Source organism: Cornus florida, unplaced genomic scaffold, assembly GCF_030987335.1.
Source record: "Cornus florida cultivar Cherokee Brave unplaced genomic scaffold, ASM3098733v1 CherokeeBrave_3.0.0_Hap2_Chr03, whole genome shotgun sequence".
Classification (NCBI taxonomy): domain Eukaryota; kingdom Viridiplantae; phylum Streptophyta; class Magnoliopsida; order Cornales; family Cornaceae; genus Cornus; species Cornus florida.
The window spans coordinates 6,888,166-6,910,801 of NW_026775573.1; the positions used below are offsets into that span (position 1 = coordinate 6,888,166).

A 22,636-nucleotide genomic window follows, 5' to 3' on the forward strand; every position below is an offset into this window, starting at 1 on the left:
TTAAGTTACCTTTTAATATTTTCATTTTTTTATTTTTCTTTATTAAGTTGACTTGGATTGGAAAAAGGAATAGGGTTATTATTTAGCCTATAAATACACAACTATAGGTTGAAAAAGGAGTGAAAATATATCACGTAATATATTCTAGAGAGAGAGAGTTAGAGAGAAAAGGAAAAAGAGGAAGGAATGAGGAGAAAACCATTTAGAGAGAAGATCAAGGAAGAAGAAATTTAACTTTCAGTCCGAAAGTTTAAGGCAAGTTCTTCTTCTATCTCTTTCCCTTTGATTCGTGTTTCTGTACATACCTAGGAAATTCCAAGATTTATTAAACACATAAAATTAAATAATTATGCATGTTTAATTGGGTTAGAATATAGGTTTTATGAAATTGGTTCATATCTGTTCTTGTGTTATGAATTGATAAAATGCATGATTTTGATTTAATTTCTTATGTGAATTTTTACATGTTTAAATTATGTATTTTTCATATCTGTGGAATGATGGAACGTAGAAACATGCCTAGGATTCCTGAACATTAAATAGGGACTAAGTTTGGGTTTTAATAAATTTAAATAGACTCAATCATAATGATGCTTGCTATTTGAATATTTTAAACAAACGAATTGATTCAATCTTTTAAGATATTTTAGCAATTGAGATTAAATGTGTAGGATGAATTGGATATAGAGAATCCTTATTTAACGGTATAATAAAATATCATCATGCATAAGATTCAGTTTGTGTAGCACATATGATATAGGAAGTTTAAAGAAATAATAAGTTATTCCTATTATATGATAACTTGATATCATATTTATCATAGTTATTTATGGAATGTTTGATATATTTCCTTAATTGTTACATCAATTGTTGGATTGTGTGGTTTAATGCACCGGTATGGGGCGGTGGCATTTTAGGGATGGATTAACTTATCAGTTAAGTCCTACCTATTTTATATAAGGGAATGGATTAACTAAAATGTTAAGTCCTACTTATATTTAAGTCAGGTCAGCTGAACAAGTTGAATGACTTATGGAGAATTAATTTATTATATAAGGGAATGGATTAACTAAAATGTTAAGTCCTACTTATATTCAAGTCAGGTCAGCTGAACAAGTTGAATGACTTATGGAGGATTAATTTATACTGAATAGGATGGTTACTAGATTTTATATATATAAGTATAGTGCCATGATATGAGCTTAAGTCTCAGGATCAGTGGTTAGGGTGCGTATATCGCCAGGGATGTGTAGCTAGATATAGTGTAGTTGTGTACCGTGGTAGGTCTAGGTACTCATGCCCACTATATGTGCATTTTGCATGTTGCCTACTATTCAGGTTGAGACAACCCTATAGTCTAGTGAGGTTCCTTTAGTGTGTATATATATATATACGGACTACTAGTTACTGTTGGATTGACTAGGATGTATACGTGTATCGGATCTCTGCTTGGACTGTAGTATAGTAGAACTTGTTTGTGGGCCTGACCCACCATTATTTTTCAGGTGTTCGTCACGAGTAGATGTTGTTCGTGCTGAGTGGGGATCAGTCTACTTCATTCTTCCGATGCTACATAGGAGTTCCTTTATGATTCAGTTTCCTGTTTTAGATTATTGTCATTTGTTTAGTTTGGATTTTCTAGGGGTCCACACAGTATGGATTCCCGAGTTGTATTTTGGAGGATCAGTTGTATCAGAAGAGTTTATTAATTAATGAAAATAAATTATGAGATTTATTATTAGATTATCATTTTAGTTTCTTGTCAGCATTTTATTTATTCTTCTTTATTCTTTTGTACTCTGTGTTCGTTTATTATCAATTTGTTTTGATATCCTCGGGTATTCGGGCATGGGCCTGGCCAACCCGCATTCGGAAATCCGGGAGGGGTATCACAGTTGGTATCAGAGCACTCCAAGTTCATGTGTCCTTAGGAGTGTCTTTCGTTATGTGACTTCCGCGTTGCGTCTCTTAAAACTTAGAGCCCCGTATTAGGATTCATTGTACTCTATTTACGGTTTGTTAGGAGGAGCTGATCTCAATTATATGCTGTAGTCATAGAATGGTTGGCACTAGAAAATGGATGGGTTCAAGGCGAAAGCAATAAAGACCCAAAGGAGTAGAGGAGTATGTTATCGATTTCGTTGCCCGAAGGCAGAATTAGGGATAGAAGGTTTAAGTTCGTTTGGAGCTACTTTAAAGTATAAGGCAAGGAAAGATTTAGATGTGCATGATAGGTCACCGCATATCGGGGCCGACATGACTTTAGTTGATCTCAAAAAGGAGATAAGCGGGGATTAAGAGTCCAAAGAGGATCCTAATGGAGGAGATTTCAGCGTATCCAAGAGAGAGGGTACTACATTTGGAAGATGGATGATCGCGCGAGGGTGATCTTGTTTGCTGGTTATATAGCTAATGTTATTTGTAGAATTGGTATTGATTAATCTACTATAATTAAACTGTCTTATCATTTCTAAAAGAGATATATAAGAAGTACTCTTCAGAAGATTGGGGATTTGATGGAGTTCTTATCAGAACGAAACGTATGATTTTGTATCACATTCAGGAAGGTATTGGTATTATGTTGTGACGTTCTAATTCGCTTTATAAAGCTAAGTTAGATAGTTTACATTCAGCGTGTAGGGAGGATGAGGGTTAAGCCCTTAGTATTTGCTTAGGCAAACATATGTTGCTTTTAAGCTCTGTTTAAAAGATATGTTTCGAGGTTGGATGATTACCTACGAAACTATAAAAGGAAATTGTGAAACAATTTGGTAGTGTTGATTTCAAATGAGACTTTCTTTTCTAGAAAGAACGATGTCCTAAGTAGGAATGTATTTTGTTCTATTGTGTTTATCATACGTGTTTTATTTATTTTTTTTGTTATTTACTCAGGATTTGGTATGTGGTTTAGTTGGGGACATAAAGGTGTGATCAGCCAATTATTGTTTTAATAACATGGTGTAATAGCGTTATTTACGCTAGATTTGTGAGCATACGGTCGTAGGATTTGGTAGATACACATAAATCTAGCCAATCTATTGGACCTGGACGTGTGTCATTATGGTGTGTTTTGAGATGGGATAATTAAATCATCACTACGAGTCAAACAATTTAGAACGATTAGTTTGATATACTTTACGTTAGGTATGGATTCGTATCATATTACAATGCCATGATATTGGTGATTGTTAATGTTTCGGTATGCGTGAGGTAGTGGTAAATAAAGACCACTGTAACGCCATGATGATATATCAGAGGTGCTGGATTTGTTGAACATCTTCTTGAAAATTTCAGAAGTTGTTACCAAGTCAGAAGGAGAATTTAGTATGGGATTAAGTACTTATTGGAATGACACCGAGTGAGGATAGGAGACTGAATAAATATTCATCAGTAAATTCTTAATCAAGAATTTATTCAAGAGGGTGTGTCATTAAAAGGAATTTGCCGGTGTTGCACATGGAGGAGGAAACTAAGTCTCTTCATTTCCATAAATAATATGGAAATATTTTTTTAGTCACAATTTGCAACAATTAGCTGTTGCAAGGAAATTGATGACTTATGTAGAGGATGGAAAGATTTCATATTCTTTTGAAATTAGACAAAGAAGTCGGATTGCCATTAACTTGTCTTAAAGAAGCAGGGTGTGTCAAAGACAAGATGGTGAGACCAAATACTTATATAAAGATGAGGTGCATAGTATGTATGGAAAGGTCGTAGTTTGTTAACTTTTGTTGAGTTAAGTCATAGTTGACTATAGAAATGGAATTACCGATTGATTTTCAATATCGGTAAGTTTATCACGGATCAGTGGTGGATAGATTTAGTTACAGAATTCGCTTTTGAAGATGCTTCAATTTAAACGTTGGGTACAAACGAAAGCTGGTGGTACCAGACTAACGGTACTTTCTATAGACAAATTGGATGGAGGATGCACGGACTGAGTTTCACAACTTTTAGTTCTTTATCCTGGTGGAAACATGATGCTTTACGATAGACAGGAGAAGGGACATAGTGATTTATCTCCAAGTCTAATATTTATTAGATAGTAGAGATGGACCATCAGAGATCACTGGATTCTTGCAGTTATTTTCTATACTGAAGTGGAAATGACAAAGCATTTTCACGGATTTAGTTAAGGGATTGCTGATTTGATGCAAAGGTCAGGATTCTAGATGGGATATTGGTTGACTGATAAAATTAAATCAGTTTCATTTTGTCTATTTTGATCGAGCTGATAAGATATCAGTTCATACGAATAGAACGGATCACGAGACGGCTTAGATGGATGCAAAGTGTGAATCATCAAGTTCCGTCTGTTGGAAGTAAAGATAGAATTGGATGTTCTCAACAACGGATAGGATATTTAAATCTTTCGGTTCGTTGATGAGTTATCAGTTGAATGTATAGCAGGTGTAATAATAACACTTGTTATTACCAAGGTAGTTGAGAAGGTCAACTTTGAATATTGGAGCTGACCTTGGAGACGGTGTTACCTTACTCAGATGGAGTTTAAGGTATTCGAGGAGGATTTAGTAGTTTCTGTAAATAGTGATATGACGGTCGGGCGAATGAGCTGAAAAATTTATAATTTTTCTTGGTACACCCAAATGGTTAGAAAGTACATCACGACATTAAATGTCAATTTTGGTGAACAGGTACGGATAGGGACGTGTATATAATTGCCCTAAGTGTAAAACCTGCTACAAAGGTGGAAAGTTGATCATCGGATATCATAGGAATCTTTAGCCACTTCTTATAACAAATATGGAAGTTGAACTAAACAAGAGTGACGATCAGTGGGAAGGATCGACATTGATTTGGTATTTCAATTTTTCATATGGAATTCGAGTGGTGGATTGAGAAAGATCGCTTGAGGACATAAATTTGAGTGATGCTTATTTTAGAACTTCATAGTAGTTCTATAGTACAGTGATAGTGGTGTTATAGCATGTGGATGTCCATATTAGTAGATGCAAAGTGCTATTTCGAATAAGCTTTATGAAGATTTTGGAGCAGTAGCTCTACTTCATATCTATAGACGGAGGAATTAATTGAGAGATTAAATTAGACCATAAAGGATATGTTTGAGGCGTATATCCTAGATTTTCATGGACAGTTGGAAGTGTTTACTTCACTTATCGGAATTTTGTCTGTGATATTATTGGCACAAGGAGGTTAGTGTGACAACTTTGGAGGTTTTGTATCTTTCACAATGCATACCTCTCATTTGTTGGTTGGAAATGGAAGTAAGGGTTGTACAATCAGACCTCGATTTCATTTAAAAATATGTCGGAAAGAGATACTTCCTTTTGTATTGAACTGCGCACGGTTGGGAGGCGACAATGGGATGTTGTAAATAGTTGAACTCGTATACTAGAGTTTTTCTATCAGGAAGTAGTTTGCTCGTTCTGTTTTCTATGTAGGAAGAAAGACGATTTTTGGAGAAAGGTCAATTTTACTTATTATATTGACTTTTAGAGGATTGCGTTTCGCAATTGAGGCAGTCGCCTATGAATTAGCGTTACTAAATTATTAGCGCTAGGTGCATAAGAGTTTGTTCGTATATTCTATGGCACTTGGAGCTATGCAGATCATTCCCTTGTCGACATGGGAGGATTACGTTATTGTTTGATACAACCTATGCATTGTATGATTATTGTGTTTCTTAAAATATAGGAACCCTGTATACCATTTGGTAGATTGGAGTTAAGTGGAGCCCTTATAGTGATGTTGCGTCTACTTGGAAATAGGAGGATGTTTTTCGCTCACAGTTTCCAAGCATAATGGAAGAATAATGGAAGGAAGTAAGGGCGAATTTCGAGGACGGAATTCATTTTGTTAGGGGGGAAGAATGTAATACCCCTAATTTTAAAAGGATAGTCTCGGTATTCATTTATTTATTTTTATTGTATTTTTTTTAATTGTTTAATTGATTATTTGACTAATTGTTTATGTGTTTAATTGAATTAAGTGTTACTTGATTAATTGGCTACTTATCTATGTGTTATTTGTATTTTGTTTAGGTGTTATTTGTATTATTTGTTTAATTAGATTATGTGCTTAAATGATGTATTTGATTAATTGTAATTAATTGTAAATTAAATGATTAAATGTTTTATTTTATTTTATTTTATGGTTATGGTTAGTGGTAATGGGCTAACTAATTGGGTCCCATAAACTTCTTGGATAGGAGGTTGGATGGGTATGGATAATTACCCATGGATAGTTGTATATATATATATATAGATATATATGTATATACATATATATAAAAAGGAAAGTAATTTATTAATATTATAGTAACTTTAATATTAATAAATAATCTGATGTATATATTTTATATATTTATATAATAAGGATATACATATATTTTATACGTAACATGTTTTAAGTTACCTTTTTAATATTATGGTAACTTTGGTATAAATAAATAATCTGATGTATATATTTTATTTATTTAATGAGGATACAGATAGATTATATACGTAACATATTTTAAGTTACTTTTTAATATTATGGTAACTTTAGTATTAATAAATAATCTAATGTATATCTTTTATTTAATTAATAAGGATATACATAGATTATATACGTAACATATTTTAAGTTACCTTTTAATATTTTCATTTTTTTATTTTTCTTTATTAAGTTGACTTGGATTGGAAAAAGGAATAGGTTTATTATTTAGCCTATAAATACACAACTATAGGTTGAAAAGGGAGTGAAAATATATCACGTAATATATTCTAGAGAGAGAGAGTTAGAGAGAGAGTTAGAGAGAAAAGGAAAAAGAGGAAGGAATGAGGAGAAAACCATTTAGAGAGAAGATCAAGGAAGAAGAAGTTTAACTTTCAATCCGAAAGTTTAAGGCAAGTTCTTCTTCTATCTCTTTCCCTTTGATTCGTGTTTCTGTACATGCCTAGGAAATTTCAGGATTTATTAAACACATAAAATCAAATAATTATGCATGTTTAATTAGGTTAGAATATAGGTTTTATGAAATTGGTTCATATCTGTTCTTGTGTTATGAATTGATAAAATGCATGATTTTGATTTAATTTCTTATGTGAATTTTTACATGTTTAAATTATATATTTTTCATATCTGTGGAATGATGGAACGTAGAAACATGCCTAGGATTCCTGAACATTAAATAGGGACTAGGTTTGGGTTTTAATAAATTTAAATAGACTCAATCATAATGATGCTTGCTATTTGAATATTTTAAACAAACGAATTGATTTAATCTTTTAAGATATTTTAGCAATTGAGATTAAATGTGTAGGATGAATTGGATATAGAGAATCCTTATTTAACGGTATAATAAAATATCATCATGTATAAGATTCAGTTTGTGTAGCACATATGATATAAGAAGTTTAAAGAAATAATAAGTCATTCATATTATGTGATAACTTGATATCATATTTATCATAGTTATTTATGGAATGTTTGATATATTTCCTTAATTGTTACATCAATTGTTGGATTGTGTGGTTTAATGCACCGGTATGGGGCGGTGGCATTTTAGGGATGGATTAACTTATCAGTTAAGTCCTACCTATTTTATATAAGGGAATGGATTAACTAAAATGTTAAGTCCTACTTATATTTAAGTCAGGTCAGCTGAACAAGTTGAATGACTTATGGAGAATTAATTTATTATATAAGGGAATGGATTAACTAAAATGTTAAGTCCTACTTATATTCAAGTCAGGTCAGATGAACAAGTTGAATGACTTATGGAGGATTAATTTATACTGAATAGGATGGTTACTAGATTTTATATATATAAGTATAGTGCCATGATATGAGCTTAAGTCTCAGGATCAGTGGTTAGGGTGCGTATATCGCCAGGGATGTGTAGCTAGATATAGTGTAGTTGTGTACCGTGGTAGGTCTAGGTACTCATGCCCACTATATGTGCATTTTGCATGTTGCCTACTATTCAGGTTGAGACAACCCTATAGTCTAGTGAGGTTCCTTTAGTGTGTATATATATATATATACGGACTACTAGTTACTGTTGGATTGACTAGGATGTATACGTGTATCGGATCTCTGCTTGGACTGTAGTAGAGTATAACTTGTTTGTGGGCCTGACCCACCATTATTTTTCAGGTGTTCGTCACGAGTAGAGGTTGTTCGTGCTGAGTGGGGATCAGTCTACTTCATTCTTCCGATGCTACATAGGAGTTCCTTTATGATTCAGTTTCCTGTTTTAGATTACTGTCATTTGTTTAGTTTGGATTTTCTAGGGGTCCACACAGTATGGATTCCCGAGTTGTATTTTGGAGGATCAGTTGTATCAGAAGAGTTTATTAATTAATGGAAATAAATTATGAGGTTTATTATTAGATTATCATTTTAGTTTCTTGTCAGCATTTTATTTATTCTTCTTTATTCTTTTGTACTCTGTGTTCGTTTATTATCAATTTGTTTTGATATCCTCGGGTATTCGGGCATGGGCCTGGCCAACCCCATTCGGAAATCCGGGGGGGGGGGGGGGGGGGGGGTATCACAATTGCCCACTTGATTTGCTATACCCCAAAAGCCCGTTCCACATCTTTTCTTGCTGCCTCTTGTCGCTGAGCAAATAATTTTTCTTTTGTAGTGGTTGGGTGCGGGATAGTCTGCATCAAAGGTGCCCACTTAGGGTATATACCATTAGACAAGTAATACCCCATTCTATAGTGATGTCCATTCATTACATAATTAACCGGAGGTAATTGGCCATTGATGATGCCGTTGAATACCGAGGAATGATCCAACACATTTATATCATTGTGTGAACCCGGCATTTCGAAGAATGCATGCCAGATCCACAAATCTTGTGAGGCAACTGCTTCCAATACGAGAGTATTCTTACTAGATCGTCCCCTATGTGTGCCTTGCCACTCCACTGGCCAATTCTTCCACTCCCAGTGCATACAGTCGATAGAGCCAAGCATACCCGGAGAACCTCTCTGCTCCCCTTCTTCAAGCAACCGTGCTATGTCGGCTTTGTTGGGTGGGCGCATATACTTTTCTGCATACACAGCAACAATAGCATTACAAAACGCCTTCAAGCATTTAATGGCAGTGTTCTCGCCGATTTTAATATACTTATCATAGTGATCGGCTGCACAACCATATGCAAGTATACGAACAGCAGTTGTCATCTTCTGTATAGAAGACAATCCCAGACGACCAGTTGCAATCTTTTTTTGGACAAAGTAGTCATCATAAGCTTTGACATCATTAAGGATACGAAGAAAAAGTTTTCGTCGCATCCTGAATCGCCTGTGAAAGTACTCCGGTGTATATGTGCAATTCTCGTTGAAGTAGTCTTTCATTAGCTGATAGTGGCTTCCCTCTCGATTACGATGAATGTATCGCTTCTTTTTACGGACTTGAAATACTTGCTCGACTATCTCTGGCCTCACTGAATTCATAATCTTATAGAATTCGTCTTGATCTTGTTGAATCAACGCCCCAAAAGGATCACCTTCCGAAGAGGATGATGAGGAAGATGAAGAATTAGAGTCTGCCAGAGGAAAAGCTTGTGATGACGAAGCCATTCGAATTTCAAAATTGAAAAAGATGGATGATGATATTTTCCTACAATGGAGAGAGATGATTATAGTGATGATTTTCGAATGAGCAAATGAGTTTCATTATATAAGATGAAAATATAGCTGTTTAAAAATCAAATTTTAAAAATATAGCTATTATAAATATAGCCGTTAAAAATTTAAATTTTAAAAATATTGCCGATAAAAATTCAAATTTTAAAAATATAGCCATTACAAATATAGCGGTTAAAAATTCAAATTTTAAAAATATAGCCGTTAAAAATATAGCCGTTTAGGAAAAGTTAAAAAAAAAAAATTAATTTTTTATTATTATTATTTTTGGAGAGCGAAAATTCGGAGAGCCTAATGGAGTGCATGTTTTTGGAGAGTGAAAACTGCTGACGTGGCTCTTGGAATTGCTGATGTGGCTCTTGGAAAAGCTGATGTGGCGTTTTTAGAGAGCCAAAATTCGAAGAGGCTGATGCGGATGCTCTAACCCTCGAATCATCGAACTCTAACGACATAACAGGTCACTAAACCTCGAGGGTCTAACCTCGACTCACCAAATTGGTGGACCCACAACATATTTTCTTCTAATCTGGCATTAAGGAGAGAGAGGTAATTTCTCATAAGATGGTCGTATAAGTGATAAACTTTGTATAAATTAATTGACCACCAAGATTGTTGTCAGCTTATAAATCGAATGGTTAAAGTTCAAGGTTCTCGAAGAGCAATATATACACAATGACCAGAAAGCAAGAGCAAAAGACAAGATGGAAGTCAAAAACATTCTTCACATGAATGCTGGTAATGGAGAAACTAGCTAGGCCAATAATTCAATCCTTCAGGCAGGTCTCTCTCTCTCTCTCTCTCTCTCTCACACACACACACAATGTATGAAAATTGTCACTGAACAATGAGAGCACATGCTTATTTTTTTTTCGAAAACAATAATACTAAAGGCGGGGCCAGTCCTAGAAGACACCCTCAATGACATGTATACAGTAAAATGAAAACTTATACCCTTCAGGTCCAAAATACCCTTTTGATCATCTCGGAAATCATTGACACAATTCAAGGTTTGTGCCAACAAAATACTAATTGCAAAGCACCTGAATTCCAAGTGTATCTAAATGATCTTCCAGACAATGACTTCAACACCATTTTCAAATCACTACCGATATTCTACGAGAAGCTCAAGAAACAGAAAGGAGAAGAGAAGTTGATTCCCTGTTTCTAATCAGGACATCACCAGGTTCAAAAACTTCTAGCTTGTCGAGAAGAGAACTCCTGGCAAAATTACTTCTCGACATGGGGGCTGAGGTGTAGCTCATTTCCTTTTAATAAAAACACAACTAAACCAGTGTTTATCTTCATTTTTCATAATATCTTTTTTGGTCTCTAAAATATCACAATCATCAGGACTTCTGGTTTTAGGGGTTCATTGAAGAAGCTGAAGTTGATTTATTCAATGTACTCTTTTATGCCCCCTAGTGATGGCTATGATTCACAAGGAAGGGTCCTTCACTCTTGACAAGCTAGAAGTTTTTGAAGTCAATTGGGACTGCAGCAACAAAGTTGATGACAGACATTTTGTTTTTCACAAGCATATAAGAGTGGGCAATATGTGGCTAGTCGTACGAGAGCTGTTATGGAGCCAATTTTCGCTAGTCATTTTGGAGACACTGTCATTGACAAACTGCTGTTTGACTATGAGAGGAGACACTGTCATTTTGGAGACACTGTCATGTGGCTGAGCATCTGTCTGTGGAGAAAACGAAGTAATTCAACATAGTCAGTTCCTTAACAAAGAATGACCATTCACAAGGGGCAAATATGAATAGAAAAAATTGCAATGTTAACATGTTATATGAAGTTCTTCTGGCACAATAAAAGTAGGCATATGCTATGCCCCTCCATAATATAAGAAAATGTATCAGTGTTGAACATTAATGTTGTGCATGTGGTATGCAAAACTATTATATTTAAAAAAAAATAAAAAAATAAAAAAAAAGAAAAAAGAAAAAGAAATTTGATTAAAATTGGTAGATTATTTTTGCAAAAATGTAGCAGTGCTTGATACTTTGATGAATATAATCATTAAATAATGTCAAAATTAAACTAAGTTTATGACTTCTATAGTTTATCTTAAAGGGCAGGTGGTGAAGCGTAGAATTTTCGGGTGTTTGCTTTCTATCCAAGAGAAAACTACATTTTTGCAAAAATAAGCTACCAATTTTAATCAAATTTCTTTTTGTCTTTCGGAAAGGTAAAGTTGATTGTATAGATGTATGTAACTGTAACTGTAACTGTACAAGGGATGTAGAATCCATTTAGGCAACCCAAATTCACAATCCCAATCCCAAACCCAAATTACAAACCCAAGGGAATGAATGTGTAACAGAGTGAATAGTGTTATGATATTCTCTCTTTCCCTTTCTACCCTTTTACCAACCACATTGACCCAAAACCCTTAGCAAAACCAGAAGTAAAATCCAAGAGGTTAATTTAGTTGTGTTAACCCCAAAATTGTGCACCACGTGGCAGGAGGTGATTGGCTGAAACTGAAAGGTTACTTCATAAGCAGAGAGATGAAAAAGGAAGTACTTCATTGAGTTGCACCAAAGCCCATGGAATAAGTGTGTTGAACATGAATGTCATTCATTGAGTTGCCTTGGGCTTCTCTAATCATAGTTGTAACCAACTAGTTATCAACTATCTTGTAATAATATGACATCTATGGTGGAATCAATAGCATAGCATTTCTTAGGTTGAGAAGAAGAATTCTCATTCTGACTTTTTGTTCGAATGCCGATTCCAACTTTAATATCGTTCACCCAACTTACTATTTTTTATTTATTTATTTATTTATTATTATTATTATTATTATTATTTTTTTTTGGATACGGTCATTTTATTTCATTCCAGTGTACCAAATGCAGCCTTAAGATTTTAGTGTTTAGGTGACGAGGAGTAATTGTGTAATAAAAATGGCATGAGCTAATCTATCTTTGTTGACCTTGCCTGAAATCCACACAGGTTTTCATTGCCTCCCCACATGATTGCTCCATCCTCATAACTGCTCCATCCCCGTAACCAGGGGCGGAGCCAGGAAAAAATATTTGAGGGGAGGCGGGCAAATTAATTAATATAAAATTAAATTTAAAAAATAAAAAATAAAAAATAAAAATACTTAGTACTTTTTTTAGTTAAGAGCATCTGTTTATAAATGATATGAAAAGAAAAATAAAACAAATTAAGAACAATTGAGTATTTTTTTCTTCTCTTTAATTCATAACAAATAATATATATATGTGTGTGACTGCATGTATAAATAAAGTATGTTACAATAAGGATTATCATAATAATGATGATTATTATTATTATTTACTATATTTGGAATTTATAAGTTTATTCAAATTTGAAGAGTTATAAGTAATTTCATTCACAAACCATATCTAAAAAAAAAAAAAAAAAATCAAAGTTCATTCATAAACCACATTCAATAATCATAAGAATTTTTATTTGAATTTGAAGAGTTATAAGATCTTAGTAAGCATTAAAAAATAGGTACGCATTTAATTGGGAAATCAAAATTAGGTACGCATCTTAGTAAGCATTAAAAAATAGCCTACTGTGGGTCTCTTCAGATTGGGTAAATATTAGGTGAGTTAAGCATACGTGACTCTTTGGATATTCGTCCATAGGTCAAATCGAATTTGAAGTGTTATAAGTAATTTCATTCGCAAACTACATTCAATAATCATAAAGTAAACCATAAATAGATTTTTTTTTTTTTTTTTTTTTTTTTTTTTTTTTTAAGAATTTGAGAGAGACAAGCTTTAATTTTTATATAAAAATCACCATTTGTAACTATAATTTAGTACCATAAATAGAGTTTTGCAAATTTTTTGAAGAACCAACTTTAGTTTTTAGAAAAATTACTATTAATAACTATAATTTAGTACCATAAATATATTTTACAAAAAATATGGGGGGCCAATTTAATTTTTATATAAAAAAATAATTATTAATATATATATTTAGTAACTAGTTATATAAAAATCACCATTTGTAACTATAATTTAGTACCATAAATAGAGTTTTGCAAATTTTTTGAAGAACCAACTTTAGTTTTTAGAAAAATTACTATTAATAACTATAATTTAGTACCATAAATATATTTTACAAAAATATGGGGGGCCAATTTAATTTTTATATAAAAAAATAATTATTAATATATATATTTAGTAACTAGTACTGAAAATTTGCCGAATTTTTTGGGGGGGGGGGGGGGGGGGGGGTGGAAGAAAGGGGGTTGGCGGGTTATGGGGGTCCACCAGTCGGCATCCAGATTTGGCCGAGCCGTGTATGCTTCTGTTTGGGAAAACCCTGGCATAGAATGAACCCGGTGATCCTGATACAAAACAATGACTCATCAACTCTTCTCTTTTCTCTTTCTTGAGCTTCTCGTAGAATATTGGCAGTGATTTGAAAATGGTGTTGAAGTCATTGTCTGGAAGATCATTTAGATACACTTGAAATTCAGGTGCTTTGCAATTATTTTGCTGGCACAAACCATGAATTGTGTCGATGATTTGGGAGATGGCCAAAAGGGTATTTGGACCTGAAGAGCAACCCAAGCCTGCTATTTTAAAGCACTTGGGGAAGTTTTCATTGTACATTTCATTAAGAGTTAGTTTGGTATGCGTAAATGAAATTGAATGGAATGGGAATGAAACTAGGAATGGAATGGGAATGAAACTAGTAATTCCCATCATTCGCATTCTCTTGTTTGGTTACAAACATGGAATGCGTAAAAATAGTTTGACTAATGTAAAAACTAAAATGGAATAAATTTATATTGTTTTCTCCAAATAAATTTTATCATTAATAAAAAAATTAACTAAAAAATTAATGTAAGTGAACGGAAGTGTTGGAGGTTGGGTTGGGTTGTGTGTTAGAGAAGATGATGATGGCGATGGGGAAGAAGGCTGGATTATGGAGAGGAGTATAAGTTACTGTATAACAGATCTCCTACTTAAAAAAATCCTTCCTTTATTTATTTATTGGAATTGATTCACCCCTTCCATTAATTGAATACTACCTCAAAACACACAGTGATTATCATATAGGGAAAAAAATGTTCTTGATCTATTTATATTGCAAAGTATTTTTTGTACAATACGTAATGCATAGAATAATATATATATATATATATATATATATATATATATATAAAAGTTACTGAATTATGGAAAGGAGTATAACGGATTTGATATGAAGGGGTGGATTGGAAAAGAACAAAGACGTGATAGAAAAGATGATGAACGGTTTTTTTTTTTTTTGTCATAATTTTTTTAATTCTATTCCATGTGGGAATGGAATGCTCATTCCATTGTTAAAGAGAGGGAATGAAATAGCGAGAATGGTCATTCCCGGGAATGCCTCTTGATTCTCTTTCCAACTTTAATTTAACTTACCAAATATGGGAATGGAATAAAAACCATTCCCATTCCCTCTTAATTGATTTCATTTCGTCACACCAAACTAACCCTGAGGATTTCTTCTAGTACTTGACGAGCCTTTAGTATCCCTGTTTTCTGAAAAAATGGACATGCTTTCTAATAGTTAAGTGAAAATTTTCATACGTGCTTGTAGCATTGTACTATTTAATTACATTTGTGCGTGCAAGAGAGGGAGAGAGACCTGAGGGATTGAATTATTGGTGTAGCTTGTTTCTCCATTACCAGCATTCACGGGAAGAATGTTTACCACTATCATCTTGTCCTTGCGTTATGCTGTCTGATCATTGTATATAACTAGCTAGGTAGCCTATACATAGATACACACACTTACAAGCCCCCTACTCAACCAACCACTGTATACATGGATGAATTTGGAATCTTCCTCGTGATTTGTCGTTGGTACTAATAAAGGATGTTGTATGTAAATGTAAAGTATTTACGGAGTGGGCCAAAGGGAGAAGGCCCAAAACAGGGAAAGGCCAAACAGATTGCAATAGCTAGGACCAAACATTGAACAGAACCTAGGTCCAGGCCCAACCATGAATCCAACTGCAGCCCATTCAACTAAGGCCATCAGTGACATCTTGGGCTAGGCATTGATAAATGGTAATGGATGTTCCAATTAACTCCGGTGACCTAGCATCGCCGTTGGGAGCACGCTACGGCGGTCTTGGTGGCGGACGGGATCGGATGGGAAGGCTACATTCACTCACTCAGCTGATTCTTCATTATCAGGAAGTGCACTGGAATAGTGGAGCTTCTCAACAATGGATGACGAGTGGATCCGTCTCGTGACTGTATTTTGGGAAGATGGTGATTGCCAAAAGCTTCTTGCATTCCTTTCGCGCCATTTTTGATACACTGTAGCGGAGAGAGCAATCTTACTGCTCGTGTTCTTGGGTGAGTTACTCTTCCAATGTTCACTGGCCCAAGTGACAAAAAAGTTCCCAATTGTTGCTGTGTGTGTAGAATCGACACTTACTCTGTATGAAGCTCCAAATTGGTGAAACAAATGGGCAAGAAATGATGATTGATCAGTTTGGAATGATGAAATGATTGACCCTGGTATCAATTGCTGTATCGGAAATTCTACCCAACAATGGGCCATTGTGCAGCCATTAATCACTCCAGAGTCGAGTGCGGGAGACATCACCCATTTTGTGCATGATCAGTCTTCTAGCTAGTGGTCTCAGCTGGAGGATCTTACGCCAACTCCAAGAACTGGTGAAAGAATGAAACCTTGTAAACATTATTTATATGTGAATGTGCGATTGAATTACTGGCATGGCTAGTTTCTCCCATACCAGCATTTGTGGGAAGAATGTTTACCACTGCCATCTTATCCTTGCGTTGTGTTCTTGCTTTCTGATCATTGTATATATGGACACTCACACACACATACAAGTCCCCTACCTCAACCACAGTTTATTATGATTTGTACTCCTCGCCCGCACTCTGAATGCTGACTGCTGAAACTACACATCCCATCAACCATTTTTCTTGTTCGGCATTCGAGTTTGGTGAATCTATCACAGCTCATTTTAACCAATGCATTACACATGGACAAGCTCATGAGGTCCGGTTTCATTTACCTCCTCCCGTTTATGTTATACAATTACTCTTCATTACATAAACACTAAAAAAATCTTAAGGCTGCCATTGGTACTCAGAAATGAAATAAAATGACCATTCCATTTTTCTTTTATTCCTTTTTGTAATTTCGGGGAGTGGTTTTAAAGTTGGAATAAGCATTCCAGCGAAAATTTAGAATGAGAATTCCTTTTCTTATCTTAATCTAACAAATGTCTATTCCATTTCCACCTAGAATTAAATTAAATAACTCTAAGACTTTTATTTTTTACTTTTTGGGGAGAAGATCAATTGGAAGAAAAGCTACAATCAGTTAGAATCTCCATCCTCACAGCCGAGGGGAGGTTCTCTGTGCCACCATCACTAAGGTCACAAGAGAAAACATAAGAGACAAAAGCGCGCATGACTAGCTTTGTTAGCTTCATGAGGGGAGAACACCAAGGACCAACTCCTATTCAAGTACGTGTTGACACTCATTTTGGTAATTGGGTTTGGGCTTCAATTGGACTTGATGATCAATGATATAGTAATATGGGCCAAGAACATAAAGCCTGGTCAGTGATGATGTGCTAGGAGTTTGGGCCGAGAAGGATATCTGGGTTATGGAAGGTGATTGGATTGAATGTGGTTTGGAATAGCATTCTAGTTGAAATAAAATCCATTAGTGCTATACATGAACAGTGACATGGCAGTTCTCATACAAAATAAAGCTATATGCAAAGATGCTACATGGATTGAATGTTCTTGAACTTTATGTTAGATAAGATTTATGTGTTTACTTGATTTTTGAATTAGTGTTTATCTAGGAATGTTTAGTTTGAATTTATTTTTAGTTGGTTTATCGATAGGATTAGATTTTATTTGGAATTAGTATTCAGTTAGGATTAGTTTAATTTGAATAATTATGTGTTGTATTAGAATATAACTAGGATGCTTGTATTTAGGAATTTGTTTTACCATTTATTCTATAAATAAACAGAGAGGCATGCTATACAAGGGGTCCAGCACCCTCAGAATCCTTATTATTATTTTGTTTGCTTTCTCAAGCACTTTCCTCAAATAGCATCCTTGCTATCTTTATCTCTCTCTCTCTATTTCGGTCTCGTTCTATTTCTCTCTCTATATCTCAGTCTCTCTATCTCTTCTCCCTATCACCTTCTATATCTGTTTTCCTCCCATTTCTATTCTCATATTGTTACTATAATTTATTCACTGGTAAAGTCCTTTTAACTAAGGCAATATTGAACTCATTTAGGAGTTTATTTGTTCTCTATCTCCTATAATCGCCTGAAGTCAACATTCTCTAAGAGACTATAAGTTGACAACTCACAATTGAACCATATATTTGGTTCTGGCACGCCCGCAACTCATCAATTTAAGATCGGCTCTAACCAGCCAATTTTAGTGTCAACATTTTTGGCATGCCCGGTGGGACCCCATCAGGTGAGCAAGTTATAGTAAAGATGCCTCCAAAGCTAAGAGGTTCGAAAGGCGTGAATACAGAAGATAATACTGACGAAGAAAATCCACAGATCGGCGTAGGCGATGATGCCAACTCTTCTATTCCATCCAACGTTCCTTTAGATTGGGTACTGAAATCGATTATGCAAAAATTCGATGCCCAGCAAGCACAGATCGGTGAGGTGAGATCTCAAATGGGAGAATCAAATCAGCTTTTGGTTTCTCAAATTCATGAGATGAGATCGATGACAGGGGAGTTAAACCAAATGATGTATGCACAGTTGGAGAAGATGAGTCAGAAACTTGAAACAAATGTACCAGCAAATCAAAGCCGAGAAAATCGGTATGATCACGCTGAAGCATCTCATGTCAATGAGTCCATATCCCAGCGTATGACAACACCATTGATACATATATCCCAAAGGCCTCGAACAGGCATCATACCGCCAAGTGCAGGACTTGGTATTACAATCGGCAATGTGCCGAATCATACCAGTATATCAGCAAATCAAAGACGAGACAATCGGCATGATCAAGCTGAAGTATCTCATATCAATAAGTCCATATTCCAGCGTATGACGGCGCCATTGATACATATGTCCCAAGGGCCTCGAACAGGCATCATATCGCTAAATGCAGGACTTGGTATTACAATCGGCAATGTGCCGAATCATACCAGTATATCAATAAATCAAAGCCGAGACAATCAGCATGATCAAGCTGAAGTATCTTATATCGATGAGTCCATATTCTAGCGTATGACGGCACCATTGATACATATATCCGAAGGGCCTCGAACAAGCATTATACCGCCAAGTGCAGGACTTGGTATTATAATCGGCAATGTGCCAAATCATACACTCGGCATGCCGATTGAGAATCCACCAATCTTATCAGATCCGCCGGCAGTAACTACTGTGCCGGTATATCATCCACCAGTGAATAATCAGCATAATCAAAATGTGTAACATCCACATGTGCAGCCGATTCCACCAGTGAGGACTCAACAAGAAGTGGTAGGAAACCTAAACCAAGGTAGTGTTAATCCATTGATACCTCTAGCGGCTGCCGGGGGGCAAGTAAATGCCGATCCACAAAGAGAGTGGGTTAATCTATTCATTCCGCGGCACCCAAATGATCCTCTAGGAAGAAATGCAGGGATCGATAGGGCTCAGATTTTGGCTTTAATACAGGCCGAAGTGGCACAGGGTCGCAAACGTGGTCGGCCAGTATACAGAAAGCCCTATCCTGATCATGTCGATGCCCATGAGTTGCCTAGAAATTATCGGTATCCTGATTTTTCTATATATAGTGGTGAAGAGAATTTTTCTACGGTGCAACATATTGCGAGGTTCACAGCACAATGTGGTGAAGCAGGCCCAAGTCCTTGGTTGAGGATGAGATTATTCTCTAGTTCTCTTACCGGGGCGGCGTTTGAATGGTATAGCAACTTACCAGCCAACTCTAGTCAGACTTGGGATGAAATGGAGAAAGCCTTTCATACCCATTTCTACCAAACAGAGATAGAGGCTATGCTGGCAGACATATCCCGTTTATCTCAGATGCCGAGCGAATCGGTTGAAACTTTCGTGGCCAGGTTCAGAAAAGCTAAACTTAAATGTCGAGTAAGTTTGCCAGAACCAGAATGCATCAAGTTGGCATTAAACGGTTTAGACATTGAACATCGCAAGAGGTTTGATGGGGTCGAGTTTCAAGATCTCTTCGATTTGGCAGACAGAGCTTCTCGGTATGAGGTTCAACTAAAGAAGAAAAGAATTATTGAGTAGTTTACCTTCCCAATTAAGCCTGGTGAAGAGTCTCAGCAGGATAATTCTAGCAACAGTCGTGTAAAGGCAGAAAAATAAAATCGGCTAGAATATATATCTAGCCGATTCCATTCCCAAAATCGGCATCCCTCAAAAATAAAAATTATAGAAGAGGTCTTCGCTGCTGATATTGCCGAGTTAGATGATGATGATTGGAGGATTCCTTACATCTTTTTCTTACCACATCCAACTCCAGAAGCCGATCAAAAAATAAAAAGAAGTACAGTCGATTATGTACTTATGGATGGAGATCTTTATAGAAGATCGGCTGATGATGGTCTACTATTTCAATGTTTTAGCAAGTTTGAAGGTTTAAAGATTATAGCAGAGGTACACGAAGGAATATGTGGAGCTCACCAAGCCGGCATCAAAATGAAATGGTTGATACGCCGATATGGATATTATTGGCCTGGAATGAGGAAAGATTGCATTACCTATGCAAAGGGTTGTACAGATTGTCAAAAGCATGGCCCAATGCAGTGGATTCCAGCAATAAAGATGCAATTATTAGTCAAACCATGGCCCTTCAGAGGTTGGGCCATAGACTTAATCGGCAAGATTAATCCTCCTTCATCAAAGGTCATCATTGGATTATTTTAGCTACCGATTATTTCACCAAAAGGGTAGAAGCCGAGGAATATGTATCAGTAACTAGTAATACTGTTATACAGTTTTTAGAGCGACATATCTTTTACCGATTTGGTTTATCAGAAACAATTGTTGCCGATAATGGATTTGTATTTTGAGCAGGAGAAATATTGCAACTCGGTTGTGATATGCAAGTAAAAATAGTAACTTCAACACCCTATTATGCTCAAGAGAATGGCCAGGCTGAGGTTTCGAATAAAGTTGTAATTGAAATCATTGAAAAAATGATAAAGGACAAGCCGAGGTGTTGGCATTGAACCTTTTCAGAAGCCTTGTGGTCTTATAGAAATTCAAAGCGAACAAGTACAGGAATAACTCCTTATAGGTTAACCTTTAGCCATGATGCTGTGTTGCCAATGGAGTTAAATATAAAATCAACAAAGGTAATAAAGGCTTACGACAAAAGGGTGAAGTTCAAGTCATTTGCAGAGGGTGATATGGTTTGGCAAACAATTCTCCCACCTAGAAAGTAGACAGAACTTATGGCAAGTGGTCACCTACATGGAATGGACCATATATAGTTCATCTGGTGTTGCATAGAAGTGCATATAAAGTTGAAGGATTTGGATGGTGAGGTGCATGAAAGACCAATAAATGGAAGGTATTTGAAGAAGTATCAACCCACTATTTTTGAACTTTTGGAGGAAAAGAAAGCCTCTAATAAGTCAAATATAGAGGGTGAGTGTTCAGCTTAAGCTATTTATGAACCTGGAATAATGATGACAGTGGGTGGTTCTATGGTGTGTATATTAACTTGATACAATGGGTGTAATTTAAATTTTGGAAGCCGAAGGGTTAAAACGGCTACCAAAATTGGGGGGCATTGTTGACACCCATTTTGGTAATTGGGTTTGGGCTTCAATTGGACTTGATGACCAATGACATAGTAATATGGGCGAAGAACATAAAGCCTGGTCAGTGATGATGTGCTAGGAGTTTGGGCCGAGAAGGATATCTGGGTCATGGAAGGTGATTGGATTGAATGTGGTTTGGAATAGCATTTTAGTTGGAATAAAATCCATTAGTGTTATACATGAACAGTGACGTGGTAGTTCTTATACAAAATAAAGTTGTATGCAAGGATGCTACATGGATAGAATGTTCTTGAACTTTATGTTAGATAAGATTTATGTGTTTACTTGATTTTTGAATTAGTGTTTATCTAGGAATGTTTAGTTTGAATTTATTTTTAGTTGGTTTATCGATAGGATTAGATTTTATTTGGAATTAGTATTTAGTTAGGATTAGTTTAATTTGAATAATTATGTGGTTGTATTAGAATATAACTAGGATGCTTGCATTTAGGAATTTGTTTTACCATTTATTCTATAAATAAACAGAGAGGCATGATGTACAAGGGGTCCAGCACCCTCAGAATTCTTATTATTATTTTGTTTGCTTTCTCAAGCACTTTCCTCAAATAACATCCTTGCTATCTTTATCTCTCTCTATTTCAGTCTCATTCTATTTCTCTCTCTATATCTCAGTCTCTCTATCTCTTCTCCCTATCACCTTCTATATCTGTTTTTCTCCCATTTCTATTCTCATATTATTACTATAATTTATTCATTGGTAAAGTCCTTTTAACTAAGGCTATATTGAACTCATTTAGGAGTTTATTTGTTCTCTATCTACAATAATCGCCTGAAGTCAACATTCTCTAAGAGACTATAAGTTGACAACTCACAATTGAACCATATATTTGGTTCTGGCACGCCCGCAACTCATCAATTTAAGATCGGCTCTAACCAACCGATTTTAGGGTCAACAGTATGAAATTTATGGTTTTCATTTTTTTTTTTTCTTCCTTAAAGAGAGGAAAACAAGGTTGTGGTACTGGAAATGACCTGTCAGTTGTTACATAGAGTCACTTTGAAATATCTAGCAATGTTTGGGAGCACCGAATTAGTGGCTTGAATTTGGAATTGGACGAAATTTAGTTCAAGATTGATTCACACTTGTTATTCATATTAACCACGTGTTCTAATTCAGCTGTAAATTAAATTTGGCTGGTATTATTGTGTTGCCC

General features: G+C 35.3%; 2 protein-coding genes across 2 annotated transcripts; both read right to left on the minus strand.

The window, feature by feature from the left end:
• Nucleotides 1–8,540: 8,540 nt before the first annotated feature.
• Nucleotides 8,541–9,342, minus strand: LOC132298628 (uncharacterized). The gene is made up of 2 exons (XM_059795030.1): nt 8,954–9,342; nt 8,541–8,890 (listed from the first exon to the last, which is right to left on the minus strand). Exons 1-2 carry the CDS (start codon nt 9,333–9,335, stop codon nt 8,541–8,543), a joined length of 732 nt encoding a protein of 243 aa, XP_059651013.1. The 5' UTR covers nt 9,336–9,342.
• Nucleotides 9,343–10,750: 1,408 nt separating this feature from the next.
• LOC132301008 (probable methyltransferase TCM_000331) lies at nt 10,751–14,239 on the minus strand. The gene is made up of 3 exons (XM_059798306.1): nt 13,895–14,239; nt 11,239–11,319; nt 10,751–10,891 (listed from the first exon to the last, which is right to left on the minus strand). The coding sequence occupies exons 1-3, from the start codon at nt 14,237–14,239 to the stop codon at nt 10,751–10,753; spliced, it is 567 nt and encodes a 188-aa protein (XP_059654289.1).
• Nucleotides 14,240–22,636: the final 8,397 nt, after the last annotated feature.